The sequence below is a fragment of the Microtus pennsylvanicus genome, chromosome 7, assembly GCF_037038515.1.
Source record: "Microtus pennsylvanicus isolate mMicPen1 chromosome 7, mMicPen1.hap1, whole genome shotgun sequence".
NCBI classification, from domain to species: Eukaryota; Metazoa; Chordata; class Mammalia; order Rodentia; family Cricetidae; genus Microtus; species Microtus pennsylvanicus.
The window spans coordinates 46,783,548-46,798,902 of NC_134585.1; the positions used below are offsets into that span (position 1 = coordinate 46,783,548).

Consider the following 15,355-nt stretch of genomic DNA (forward strand, 5'->3'; position numbering starts at 1 on the left):
GACTTACACCCCTATTAGAAACATCCTGAATAAAGATGATGGTCATTTTTTATGCTTAGTGAAACTAATCACTAATGGAAGAGATTCTCTTCACCCTGTCAAGAGGTGGCCTTTCATCTTTATTTTTTGTGGCTGTTTTGGGCCCCTAGTTGTGCTAGTGTATCATGGAAAAGAGCAAAATCACAACAAAAGCAGAGAAAGGCAGCTGGGTACAGCTCAGCATGGCAATGTCCGTAATGTAGTTCTAAGAGTCTCTTTATAAAGTGGTTAGTGGTTATCAGTCACATGATTGTGGTATCATTAGAATGCTAATGGTCAGGGACAGAATCAATAAAGAAAAATGATCTGCACATAAGTTACTATCCCAAGAAGTGTCCATGTCATACGAGTGCCATTCTTATACTTCAGGAGCTGTGAGAAGCTCATACTATGACTTGCCCTTTCCAAGAAAGAATCCATTTTAAAAAGATAATCAGGATTATGGTTAGCTGTGCAGAGAGACTACCCGCATCACTTTGTTTATCATTAGAAAGATGTTACATGTTGGATGTTACAGAGAGAGACTAATGGATTCTAGTATGATAGATACTGTGTAATTGTTAAAATTTTGTTTACCAAGAGCTTTAATATCATTAGAAAGTACATAAGAAAAATAACTAATCTTACAAAATAAAACTGGAACTGATATAATTTCAATTATATAATAACACTGAGATATGATGGGAGGAAACATAAATAAAAGTTTGATTGTGGTAATTATTATGTGGTGAGGTTCTGGGTAATTATTAGCTTTTCTTTATTAGCATTTTCAAAATAATCCATAATAAGCACAAATAATATCTATAATGAAGAAGAATGCTAATGTTTAATAAGCTTGCAATATATTTTCCCAAAGTGTAAGAATTGGGTAATAGTTTGCTTTCCTGCTATGAAATGTTTTATAGAAACTTCTTTTTAAAATTTTTTTATTGATCTTATTGAGCTATACATTTTTTTCTGCTCCCCTTCCTTCCTCACCCCTCCCATTCTACCCTCTCCCATAGTCCACATGCTCCCAATTTATTCAGTAGAATAATTGTCTTTTTCTATTTCCCATGTAGATTAGATCCATGTATGTTTATCTTAGGGTCTTCATTGTTATCTAGGTTTTCTGGAATTGTGAATTGTAGGCTGTTTTTTTCTTTATGTCTAAAAGCCACTTATGAGTGAGTACATATGATATTTGTCTTTCTGGGTCTGGGTTACCTCACTCAAAATGTTTTCTAGATCCATCCATTTGCCTACAAATGGATGCCATTACTTTTTCTGCTGTGTAGTACTTCAGTGTGTAAATGTACCTTTGGATTATCAGTATGGTGATTTCTCAGAATATTAGGAAACAATCTTCCTCAAAACCCAGCAATGCCACTTTTGGGTATATACACAAAGGATGCTCAATTGTACCACAAGGACATGTGCTCAGTTATGTTCTTAGCAGTATTGTTTGCCATAGCCATAACCTGGAAACAACCTAAATGCCTCTCAACCAAAGAATGGATAAGGAAAATGTGGTACATTTATAGAAACTTATAATACTCAAAGCAGCTCCTTTGAAAGGTGAAAATACCAGTCATAAATTAACAATAGATGCTTGACCTTGTCACAAAGATTTGGGTTTTCATAGTTAACTTTGCACCTTTCCTGTGTATTTCAGCTTCTACATCTGTACCTGAATCAGCTTTAAAATGGTCCCTTCCTGAAACGTGGAAGGATGTTGCAGAAGGCTGGGGAGGATACAACCAAACCCTTCCAGGATCTGGTGATGACGTCTTGATTTTACCCAGTGAGTGAAACCAGTTGTGAGCGGAAACAGATGAACTGAACTGAACCAAATCTGATCAGCGGTAACATTTCATGGTGTAATGCAAGACAGAGAAACAGTAGAAATGAGTAGCTACTTATTTTTATGACCCCTTAGGCAAGTTGATATAGGAGAGAAACTTTCTGAATTTTTGAGGAATCTTTATATTGTTTCATAGAGTGGTTGAATCAGTTTGCATTCCCACTAGTAATGAGTGAGTGGTCCTCCCCCCTCTGGCCAGCGTTTGTCATCATTTGTTTTCTTATTGGTAGCCATTTTGCTAGGATGGAATCTTCAGTGTGGTTTTGATTTTCATTTTCTTTATGATTAAGAATATTGAGTACTTTTCACATATGTATTGGATTTGTCTTTCCTTCTTTGAGAACTATCAATCAAATTCATCTGTTTATTTAATGACTAGATTATTTTTTCTTTTGGTGTTTAATTAAATTATTTGTTTGGGTGCTAGGGATTGAATTGAGGACTTTATATATACTATGCATGCACTCTACCACGAAGCGACATCTCCAACTCTTTCTCTTTGTACATATATTCTAGATATTAACTCTTTGACATAATGAATAGTTGGCAAAAATTCTACTGTTCTGATGATTGTCTTCACTTCTGAAATTGATTCCTTTGTATATTGTACACTATTATTAGTTTTAAAACTAATTTGAATCAATGGAAGAGAATAGATGTAGAAAAAAAGATAATTTCAGAAATACACCAAAGCAATCTGCATTTACAACATTCATTTTCCTTAAAAAGAAGTCCATTGAAGTTCCAGGTAACTAGAGCATTTATATTGAGCACCACAAAACTTAATTCCATTTATGGTCAATGTGAATATCTCAAGGTTACAGTAAACAAAAGATCTGAGATGGGGAAAGAACACTTGTCCGTCTGTGATTCACTAATAATGTCACGGATTTACTGAACACTAACTGTGTATCAGGGCTATTCTTTGCCTATGTAGTTAACCCTCAGAACGACCTTGCAAATAAAGTAAAGCTATTGTCTTCATTTTACAGACAGAAAGACAGAAATTCATGACAGCTGAGTAACACACAAGCTCAGAGTTGCAAAACTTGCAATTCAGAAGAGTGGGGATTTGAACCCAAACAATTTGATTCTAGTGCCTTATTTTTATGCAGCAGAGCTTGTTTCCTTCCCAAAAGGACTAAGAGAAAAGTAAAAATAGAGTAGATACGTTGTTCGTGTTATTGACAATGTCAGAGTCAGACAAAGCACCCTGGTCCCTTGGAAGCCCTTAGTGATGTGTTGCAACCGCATAGAAAGATGAATGGTAAGCCAAATGTGCTGTCAAATGCAAACCTGAAATATCGTCATCCCCATTATCCACCTATGTCTTCAATGGAGGATGGAACTTTTTGAATCAATAGGCTTATGAGTCATTCCTATACTGCAAAGAAAAAAAATCTCTCCTTTTTCAGACTTGTCTTTGATCAATCTAGCCAGTAGATTTGCCCCAGACTGTGGTTTTCCCATGAAGCTGACAATTTCTCTCACTCCATGCAGGAAGTTTGTTCCAAGCCTCTAGTATCTTTGGGGCTTTGATGCTGAACAAACGGCAGCAGTCTCAACTCTCTTGCTTGGTGTTGCAAGCTATGTTGACTGTCTGCTCCGATGCCTGGGAGCCCTTGGTGTTTTCCGTTTCCCTTCATCCCCTGTGATCATCATCAGCTCAGATGACAGGCCTGAGTTCTTCAGGAAGCTGCTCGGAAACACGCAAATCAATGGTGTAGGGAAAGGAGGGCTGGGAATTCAGCTGCAGGTATAGGATATATAGAATTATCTTTTAAGACGCCCAGCTGTGTTACTATGAGAAGGAAAGAGGAGAGGGGTTTAAAACATCTCCAGTTATTGTTTGTTACATTTTGCATTCAAGTAAAAAGAGAGGTGAGATAAAGGAGCCGCGGACTAGGTAATGAAAACCTTGCCCTTTGCCCATTGTGTTTCCTTGCTCTTCTGCCAGCAGATGGCCTCATTGTGCCCAGCAGTTAAATCCATTTGTGCTTTTCAATGTTGGGGCTGGGACAGAAGTGTTGTTTTTTTTTGACGAATCTTCTTGATATTCTGGCCTCTGATAGGTCTTCATAATGAATCTACTTCCCTGTAGATTTGCCTATGCCTGAATTCTTCACCCTTTCGTGATTGCTTTTGTTTCCCTAGTTCCCAAACTTCTTCCATTCAAGGGGGTTCACAAGTTAGATATTATCTGCTACTTGGATGAAGGACATGAGCTTAATGCTGTCAGCTGTAATTGAACAGCAAAAGCAAATCTCTGAGGTTGAAAGCTTTTGCACAGGACAACTTCAAGACTGTACTCGTCCATGAAAAACTATTTCTTATCCTTTGAACAGATTCCTAAGAAATGTGAATGATTCTATTTTCTGATAAGAGCACCTGGGGTGTGTTACCGACTATGCTCTCCTATGGCGACTTTTTCACTTGGTTCTTATACCTGCTTTGTAAGTAGATCCCGTTCCTATCCATGTTTTTACAGATGAGGAATCTGGGACATGGAAATGTGAGGTCACCCACTCTGATTCTACCCGGTTAATGAGTAAAGATGGTCACACAGGAAACCAGCACTGGATATTCTTGCTCCCTCTCCTTCTCTCTCCCCTCTCTGTCTCTCACTCATATATCACTTATGCTCATATGTGTAAGCATAGTTATACATATGGATATACATACAGCACACACACATGCACATTCATACATACACATGTGCACACACACACGCACTCATGCGTACAAGCACGTGTGTGCGCAATCACTCACTAGGATTCAAACCCAGAGCCTTGTATGTTCTAGGCAATTACTTTACCATTAAGACCCATACCTAGCTTTCTTTATTGCATCACTGTCTCTTTTTAAAGTTACCTTATCCACCTGCTTTGATTCATGAAAATCAGTCTACACAAAAATTTTATTTTAATATTTATTCTTCATATTTTTCCTTTAACTTGAAATAAACAAACCAATTTGATGTATGACATATTTGCTCTTGGAAAACCAGAGGGGAGTAGAGGAAGAAACTGAGCAGTGGTGGCGCACGCCTTTAATCCCAGCACCCGGGAGGCAGAGACAGGCAGATCACTGTGAGTTCAAGGCCAGCCTGGGCTATAGAGCAAGTTCCAGGACAGGCACCAACGCTACACAGAGAAGCCCTTTCTCAAAAAACAAAAAACAAACAAACAAAAAACCAACAACAGAGGAACTGCTTAGATGGGAGCCTATCACAGTGAACCACTGGTAAAAATCCTTTGCCTTGTGTCTGAGTTTATGTATCACATATTTAGGCACTGAAAGTGAGGAAGCTATACTCACTCTCAGACTTCCCCTGATTTAACTGTGTTAATAAAACATACAATGAATAATAATAATCTCAAACTACAACAAATGCAGTGTGCTTATATGCCAACTGTCTTCAGGGAAGAGAGGAAAAGTGGGTCTTGGAGGAACAGATATGTGAAATGGACTGCGAAAGATGGGGTACGAATTCATAACACAATTATAAGACGCTGGGAAAATGGGGAATTCCTCAATGGATATAACGTGAGCCATCAAAGAGGACAAACCTGGGTTTCCTATTGGATTCCTGACATTTACCAATTGTGTAAATGACCCTCATCTATATAACATGAGGGCTGAGATTAATATATCATAATATTAAGAAGATGAAATGAAATCTCATCAGCCCACATGACCACTGCTTCAATTGTTTGTAGTAATGGAATCGGAGGTGAAGGCTGTGATTTGTGGTGTGTAGGAGTGTTCTCTCCCTTCCTCGTTGCCACCTGACTGCCCCTCTTGGCCTCTGATATTAGCGACACTTTGTATTTGCTTTCCAAAGGCTTATTATTTAATTTTCACAACATCCTTGGGAGCTAAATAGGTAATAACTATTATTACAGTAAAAACCCATTTTTGCATAATACGATTTTAATGGAACTGCTGATTTTACAAAATGAAAGTGACTGGTAAAGAAGATTTAAGTGATACTTTTGAACCTCTAATATAATTTTATGGTGTTTTGTGTATTTTAATTCATTAATAAAGGAAATGTGTAGAACATTCCCATCATTATTCAAATAGAATAGCATAATTTTTCAATAAAATTCTTAGAGTAAATTGCCTATTTCCATTTTCTGGGAAATCAGTTTTATGGAATGACCTCAGACCCATCCTTTTCCATAAAAACAGGGTTTTACTACCCCAGTTCCAGGCATCACTATCTACCAGTCTAAGGCACCACTGTCTTTAAAATGATGCTATTTTTCTTTAAGGTGGTCTGTCTTTATTGACATTGGACTCCAAGAAGGCTGTAAATGTCTCCCTGTGGTATTAAAAGCAGTAAGCTGAGGAGATTGTGAAGAACTTGATCCTGTGGTTTAATGCATGATAATCTTGCTTCTTACATCTGCGTTGCCTCATCAGTACTGGAAGAATTAGCTCTATCCATTCTAGATGTCCTAAGTATTGAGAACAAGTTTTATCTAATCTAAGACACCAAACCCAAACCTTCCTAAAGAACAGTTGATCAGCTGGCAAAGCAATTCATTTAACTTTTCACTTCATATAGTGGCCTGAACTTACTTGAGAGTGAGAGGATTTATATAAGATGCTTCCAGAATATCTTCTAGACGAGCTCTCTCAGTCTTGGTAAACACACACACACACACACACACACACACTACAGTGAGGTTTTAATGGAAGGAGAATGTGTCATAATCCCAAAAGATAGGATTCTACTTCAAAGTACCTGGGTACATGTCATGTACCCTCTGGAATTTCTCTCAGTGTGTATGTGATGGTAGAAGTCTCAGTTTCATTTCCTCTCTTGCTTTGAACTAGTCTTATTTGATGACATGAATGGGGGGTACTGTTTTTTCTTTTATAATGGTCCTTTTGTTTGCTCTGTTTTTCAATCCTTGGGTACTTTGAACACCAGAGAGTCTCATCAAAGCCATGTGGCATTCAGACATGGCAACATTTAAGGCATTTCCTGGTTAAACTGCAAAACATTGTAAAATATTGGTGATGTAAGGCAAGATGATTATACCTAGAAAGTAATTTATGAAAGGACAGATTTCTGTAAAATGATACAATCATAAAATTGGTTTTACTTGGGGTGGGGAAATGGTCAATGGTAAGAATTGGTAGTGGTCTTAGCAGAGGAGACCTCGGTTTTGGTTTCTAGCACCCACACTTGGTGGCTCACAATTCCCTACAATTCCAGGTCTAGTGAGATCCAATGCTCTCAACTCCATGGGTACTTGTGCTCACACACACATACCCCCACACAGACATAAAGAAAGCAACCAGGAATGAATGAAAGTAATTGACTTCATTTACTTACTTCGTTTCACTAGTTGAGTCTATGTCTAATTTAGGATGGCTTGTATATACATATTTAGATATATGATACCATTTATAAACCAAACATTATATACATTTATAGTGTTTCTCTAGCTGGAATAGTTCTTATCATTTTGGTCTTGTAACACTTAGGAGATTAAAAAAAAAACAGTCATGATGACCGCCACCGACTTCTTCTGATTTACTAAGAAATGGAAAACACGGGCTTTTAGACTTGAATTACCAGAGTCCTTATTTTGATACATGGCATCAGAATGTGTGTTTCTAGTTGTGAATATTCTGTAGTTCTATTATTATCTTCTAAACTCCACAGAAACCTAACCTTTTAAAATATAGATTTTATTTTGCTCACAATTTGGTGGAGGAATATCAAACTAGAGTGTTTCCATTGAGGTTCTCGTCTGTATTATCTACTATCATGAGATGGTGTCTGGGCTGGCCATCTGCAATCTCAACTTGAAGGAATGTGACCTGCTCTTAATATTGGTTAGTGCCTGGCAGCTTATCCAGGAAAACTGGCTAAGAGGACTCTGATACTTTCCTCATAGGGTTTCTATTTGGAACTCATTGGCTTTTCCCAGAGCATGGTTGTGGCATCCAAACACGAGTAGCCTAAGAGAGTGCCACCAGAGTAGGCGGGCGATGAAAGCTAGGGGAAACATGTGCTCCTTCTGAGCCAGTCCTCACAGCCTCAGAACATCTTGGCTGGCACATTCTGTTAGTCAGGAAAGGCCCAAAGTTCAGCTCAAATTCGTGGGAGGAGTGCTAGTCTTCATAGCTGACAGAGAAGACTAGCTAAGCATTTACAGCTGTCTTTAATCTACCACTGTATGTGTGTTTACATGTGTGTATGTGTATGTAGGTAATTAAGAGCAGATGTATCTGACTCAATTCAAAAGGTGTTTAGGGCGAGCTAAGCTTGTGTTGTCTTTCTTCTGGGGGCAGATTTTTACTTAGGTTATGTTAGCCTGTATGAATCAAAAGTTCAGAGCTCTGGGAGACAGATTGGTTCAAGGATTGAATTTCCTTGCCTTTTGTGTTATCTGTAATGCTTAGTGTTATGGCCCAGGCTCCTTTCTGGTAAACGATAATCTTCAGCACTTCAAAGAAACGAGGCTTCTAAGGTAACATCCCTTATTGTGACACTGGGATGTACAGCAGTATTTTGGCTTCTGTCTGTGCCCACAGTCCTTATACACAGCTAGGAACCTCTCCGAAGGACAGAGGACTATGGTGACATAAGCAGATACATTAAAAAAAATATTTAGAGACCTTCGTTTCAATACAGAAAATAATGAGACAACAGCTACACTGTTTGGGGGGGGCATTATTTGGAACATGAGGATGGAAGGCATCTTGAAGGAAGGCATCTACAAGGAAACACACTTTTGTCATCAAATAGAAATAAGCCAATAGAAAGATTATCTAAAGCAATGGATGGAACTCTCTCTGGAAATGAAAGTTTAATAAACCTTCTGTGAACTTTGTACATCTGCCACAAAAACAAGAAACCTAGAGTTCATCGTAAATTGTAGGTATTTCCACAGTTGTTTCCAGGAAGATTTTTTTTTACGATATTGAATTACTAAAATGTGCTGTTTAGATTTACTACCTGAAGTAACTTAAGTACAAAAATCCAATGTAATATTGAACCTTAGATTAGACAAGGGGAATTGTTTGTAATCTATTTGCTTCGGTTGTTTGTATTTTTATTAGTATTAAGTAAATACATGAAATTTTTATTTTTATAAAATATATGAGACTGTTGAACTGGCAAAAAAACTTGGTGGCTATCAGCATGTTGCAAGAATATTATAAATTGTAAAACACCGCTCAACATGTTAAGTTAATATTATCCTCTCAAATTTTTATACCAAGGCGAAGAATAGAATTTTAGTCTCCTCGTTTCAACCCTTTTCTGTAAATTGCCTTCTAAAAATGCATGAAGTGAATTTTAGAACTTTGTTGGTTGTGCTTTAGACTTAGGTCCCTTACATAGGATTGAATTCATGAGATGAAACACTGGAGACAAAGAATTCACATGGCTTTCCCAAGGGAAGAATACCAGTGGCCCAATTTAGCCAGCAAATCCTATATCTTGGTGCCCTTGCTAGGTGACCAACCTAGAAGTAGAAAGAATACCAAGTTAACTTGAGATCTATTTTCTTTTCTTTATAAAAGTGAAATGTCAATTAAAACAAGAGAAGCTACTTTTGCTTCCTATAAATTACAAAATGAACATAAAATGTAAATAATGATAGAATAAAGTGGAGATAGATTTTCACCCTTTCTCTAATTCCAATTTGTCAATCTCAGCTTGACTCAATCACTGGGCTAATTAGGGCTCACTTAGACGCTTCTCTTGGGATGCAAACTCCTGTAGGCCCTGACACTCTTTATGGCTTGCTAACTTGCTGGAACTAATGAGAGTTTTCTCTAATCGGTAGTTTTTCAAACCCTTTATATTCTCATTCACCTGAGAAACGTTCTCACTGTGGAAGTCCATTAATATCAGTATCATAAACTGCAGAGGAGGGGGCATACTTGCCCATGGTGCACAGATTTGGGTGAGGTGAGTGTTAGGATTTGGTGAGCATGAGACCCGTGTTTGTTTTGACTTTTAACATCCTCTAGAAAAATCACTGCTTTTAGTACTTTTCTTTATGCTATTACAGTCTCTTAGAGGTCAGGAGCTACTGAACACCTTGTGGGTTAGAGGAGAGGAACATAATAAGTGAATCTAGATGAGTACTCATGATGCATTTCTCTTTCAGATTAATATCATTCTGCAGTTGCCAAGACAACGTTTTCCTCCTGCACAAACTCTGAAAATGTAAACTTCCATGTGGAGTTTACAGCTACTTCTTTTGTTAATGGTATCTGATGTGTGTATTGTGTGCATGTGTGTGTGTGTGTGTGTGTGTGTACATACTCCATGGTACAGTTGCCGACGTGGGAGGTTAACCTTAGGTGTGGTGCCTACCATCTTGTTTAAGACTGACTTTCTTGTTTGAATATGCCAGGCTAGCTGGCCCAAGAGCTTCCAGTGAGTCTCTTGTCTTCCTCACATGTTGTTCTAGGAGTCCTAAGGTTATAAATGTATACTAACAATTTCTGTGTGTGTTCTGGAGATCCTAATTCTGGGCCAGATACAGGAGTAGTAAGCTGTTTACCCACCCATGTCTCCTGGACCTACAGCTACTTCTAAAAGAAACTACCCATTAAGATTTTAAAGTAAACATTGGTCCTACTATTTCAAATTACAAACCTTTATGTAAAGGCAATGATAATTGTGGAAAAATACATTTATTATAGAGAAATCAGAATTGTTTAGACTTGGCAATTTATCAGTTATGCAGGGGAAAGAAGTTGAGGGAGGGGATGACCAGATTGCTTGCACATGAGTTGGCACACAGGCTAGGGGTATTCTTTATAGAAATAGAGGTTGCAGGTTAGATGTTTTCAATAAATCATCACCTGGGAGGCAAGCTTCTAGGCATCTATATGAGAAATTATCTGAATTACGATGGCCATTGGGCATACCTTGGACAGAATATCTAGATTAGATTTGCCTATGACCACACCTGTGAGTGATTTTCTATATTTTTATAGATTACAAGACTCACTGAAAGTGAGGGTGGGACTATACTGTAAATGGGAGTCCTGGACCAAATAAAAGGAAAAAACAAATGAGCTGTAACCTTCATTGATCTCTATTTCCTGACCATAAATACAGTGTGATAAAATGGTCTCCTGCCTCAGTGACCATACATGCCTTCCCTGCCTATTGCTATGTTGTCCTTGTTATGAGAAAATGATCCCTTTGAGTGATACATAAGAATAAACTCTTTCTCCTTTAAGTGACTTTTGACAAATATTTGTCACAACAATGAGAAAGGTAGCTAACATGTAGTAGGAAGTCTCTGGTTTGTTCCCAGATGTGCAGCCCTGAAGTAACCACACAGAAACTGTATTAATTAAATTACTGCTTGACCCATTAGCTCTAGCTTCTTATTGGCTAACTCTTACATCTTAATTTATTTAACCCATTCTATTAATCTGTGTATCGTCACATGGCTGTGGCTTCCCGGGGGAAAGTTCCATCTGGCATTTGTCTCTGGTGGGTTACATGGCTTCTCTTTGACTCTTCCTTCTTTCTCCCAGCATTCAGTTTAATTTTCCCCATCTACCTCTATTTTGCCATGTGCAGGCCCAAGACAGTTCTTTTATTAACCATGGTGTTCACAGCATACAGAGGGGCATCTCATCACTAACACACTGGGGAAGGGACAGATTTATCAAGGAACCTGATAACTTTCTTTCTATATCTATGCAAAATTTTGTGTGTAAGTGCCCAGATGGTAATAGAGTTATGGAGCTGGAGACCCAGCTGAAAGTTCACTGGGAATGTTGGTTTAGATCTGGTGATCCTGGAAGAAGAAAGCCTTGAGAATACAATAAAGGTTGGAACATGGGAGCTGCTTCTTATAGGTGTGAGGAGGAAGAAGAGGACATCTTGGATGAAGTTACTATTTGTGCGACAAGAAAAGTTATCAGGAAAAACAGTTGTGGAATGAGAGGTTTAACACTGCAAGGAGCAAGTAAAGATCATTTAATGCCGTTAGCAACAAACCAAGATGTTCTAAAACTTGAGAGTAAGTCATGTTATTCTTGGTAGCTCTTACAAATCAAACACACAATTGATGCAACATTTCTTGTTTGTCTTACAGTTTTGCATTAAAACTAAAAGCTGTTGCTTCCTTGTGAAACTGTGGACTTTCAGTGTGGCAAGTTCCTGTGGCTTGCTCTCTGATTATAATGCCAGCATAGACTTCTTTTCAGGAGGCTGCTGTGATAGGTACAGTCTAGCTGACTAGCCAATGTATGCAGTTATCAGTTTACTGGGAAGGTAGAGTCAGCTATGTCCTGCAAGACATTATGGTCATTTTCTAAAGGGCTATAGTCTTATGAAAATTATACAGCATTTAGAGAGTGTGACTACCTCTTGCAGAAGTGAACTCATATTATCAGTCGTAGTAATTTAGAACATTGATGGGTTCTTTTCAGCTGTAAGCACTGAGTGCAGATTCCAATGAAATTGAAATTAATTCAGGAGCATTATATTATAAATAAATCCCTTGAAAATCATTATAAAAATAAATGACTATCAACCCTAGTTTTTCCCAGGACTGAAGGGTTTACTAGGGTTCAGAGCCTTAGTGATAAAATCTAGAAAAATATGAAGTCAAGGAATGCATAATGTCATCCTAACGAGAAGCCATCACCTTTTAGCTTGCCCTATCCTGGATTCTTTGTATTACAGCCCACTTGCTAACTTTTCCTCTTGATATACACATATACCCACTTTACTTAGTTTTATTCCACAGAGACCTCTGTTTTATGGAATTAATGTTCTCTGAGGAGATGCTGGCATTTCTTGCAAGGGAAGAGGACCTGAGTGATTACATATGTACTTCCCTGCTGGCTAGTGCAGGGAGTGTGAGCCAAACAGGGAACAGTGCCCATGGAGGTTTGTAATGTAGAGCAGGGCTTTATTTGCTTGCTCTAATTGAATTACTCTTTTGCTCTTTTCTTTATGGTCTGTTTTCCATGCAGATATTTTTGGAATGCAGAATTAAATAATTCATGATTTCCTTATTATTGGCTTAGGTATAGTTGCCATTTCTTGAGTTGATTATACTCCCTTGAGGGGACTTCTGGATTCTCCTCCTAGGCAGCATTTAATGATAAGAATTTGGTCAAGTAACTAGGCATCTTAGGTGGACAGGCCAGCAGGAGTAGAAATTTAGGTGGTTCTTTGTTGAATCTTGGACTGCCACACTGCCATTCTGCCCAGGGTTTCTTAATGTCTTTTGTGGCCTCAACCCCTTCAACAATCTAGAGAAGAATTGTCTTTCTCAGTATAATGGTATGTTACATAATTAACCTGTTAGAATTATGAAAGAACACAGTTTTATGAATATAGTTATGAAAATGTTTTAAACAATTTTGTGATGTAATCATTCTCTTTTTAGGATTAATAGTAATGTCTCATGTAAGGTCTAATAACTATCATCATTTCAATATTGTTATTGCTAATATTTTCCATAAAAGTCTGCCATTAGTTCTGTTTCTTCATTTGGTGGTATATTGTTCCTTCCTCAGTGGGGCTCATTCCTCTCCTCTCTTCACTTCAATGATGTGCTATACAGGATGTACAGTTAAGTTCTAGGAGTTCACTGGCTGGGTAGCAAGAATTCTTGCATTAATAACCATGTGCCTCACTTGCCATTGGGATTTTTCCTCATGTAACTCAGTTCACAGGGAATGACAAACTATGGGAATCACAAACCACATATAGAGTCTGTGCTTGTCCCACCAGTTGAAAGTCCTTGTAAACTCCAGCCAGCAACCAACATCAATTTCTAGAATTCCTGTAAAGGTTAGACAGATGTGAAAGTCCCTCCGATCCTGGCACTCTGGAGACAGAGACAAGGGTTTCCTTCACAAGCTAGCTCCAGATTCATTGAGAAATATCGCCTCAAATAAATAAAAGTAGAGAGTGATTGGTTGAGGGAGATACTCAACAACCCACTTCAGACCTCTACATATGTGCACACTCATGTGCACAAGTACCTGCAAATACCCTTGTACTCCTTCACATGTGAACATGCACTCATCAGCACATACCAATACAGATACACAGACAAAAGAAAGGGTAATAAATACAGGGTAAATTACATACCTGAATGGAAATGCCATAATGAACTTCTTTGTAAAATCAATAGTAATAAAAGACAAAGAAAGTCCAAGGTCCTCCCCTCTCCGTCCATGTCAAGGAAGGTGAACATCCAAACTGGCTAGGCTCCCACAAAGCCAGAATATGTAGTAGGATCAAAACCCCATGCCATTGTCCTTGGCTTCTCATCAGCCCTCATTGTTCGCCATGTTCAGAGAGTCCGGTTTTATCCTATGCTTTTTCAGTCACAGTCCAGCTGGCCTTGATGAGCTCCCAATAGATCAGCCCTACTGTCTCAGTGGGTGGGTGCACCCCTCGTGGTCCTGACTTCCTTGCTCATGTTCTCCCTCCTTCCGCTCCTCATTGGGACCTTGGGAGCTCAGTCCAGTGCTCCAGTGTGGATCTCTGTCTCTATCTCCATCCATCACCAGATGAAGTTTCTATGGTGATATGCAAGATATTCGTCAGTATTGCTCTAGGATAGGGTCATTTCAGGTTCCCTATCCTCAGCTGCCCAAGGAACTAACTGGGGACCTCGGCTTGGGAACCTGGGAGCCACTCAAGGTTCAAGTCTCTTGCCAACCCTAAGGTGGGTCCCTTAACTAAGAATTGTGCTTCCCTGCTCCCCTATCCAACCTTCCATTATCCCAATCATCCTGTTTCCCCCAGGGCAGGGAACCCTGATTGCTCTTTGGACTGGAGAGGGAGGGGGAGGGGGAGAAGGGCGGAGGAGGGGGAGGAAAATGGAAGGCTGGGAGGAGGCGGAAACTTTTTTCTTTTTTTTCCTTTTCTCAAAAAATAAAAAAAATAAAAAAAAGACAAAAAAGGAATACATGTTTCTTGAATTTATGTCCCCAGATTTAGACATGGAGACTACTCAACTAAGAAAGTACACTAGGGTCTAGTGAAATGGCTCAGTTCTTAGGAGCACTTGGTCTTACAGTGGACCCAGGTTCAATTTCTAGCACTTTCATAACATCTCACACCCGCCTGAGGCTCAGGTTCCAGAGGATTTGACATTCTTTTTGACCTCCATAGGCACCAGGCATGCACATACATACACGAAATACAAAATAAATAATCAATAAAAGGACACAGAGAGACACCCAGAAAGAGACATTCATAGAATGAGAAGGAGAGAGAGAATTGTTGAGTGTGTGACACCCAATGTTTTTGGTTTTATTATACAGGTTTATCCTCATGTTTGTATTTTAGTTAGCTTGTTTACAGCATCAGTAATTCTCATCTGAAGCTGCTTACCAGTGTTCATTTATATGATAACACAATCACCTGATAATGCCACCCAGTGTGTGGAAAAGAACACAGGGCTTTGCCTTTGCCTCCTGTTTTAATGGAAGCCCATT

The 15,355-nt window shown here is 38.7% G+C and overlaps 1 protein-coding gene across 1 annotated transcript in view; it reads left to right on the top strand.

Annotated features, from left to right (window-relative positions):
* Positions 1-15,355, top strand: part of Pkhd1 (PKHD1 ciliary IPT domain containing fibrocystin/polyductin) — a 419,145-nt gene that overhangs the window by 251,670 nt on the left and 152,120 nt on the right. Inside the window, exon 51 of the mRNA XM_075978902.1 lies at positions 1,694-1,822. Within this exon, the coding sequence (XP_075835017.1) occupies positions 1,694-1,822 (129 nt within the window). The remainder of the gene's footprint in view (positions 1-1,693; positions 1,823-15,355) is intronic.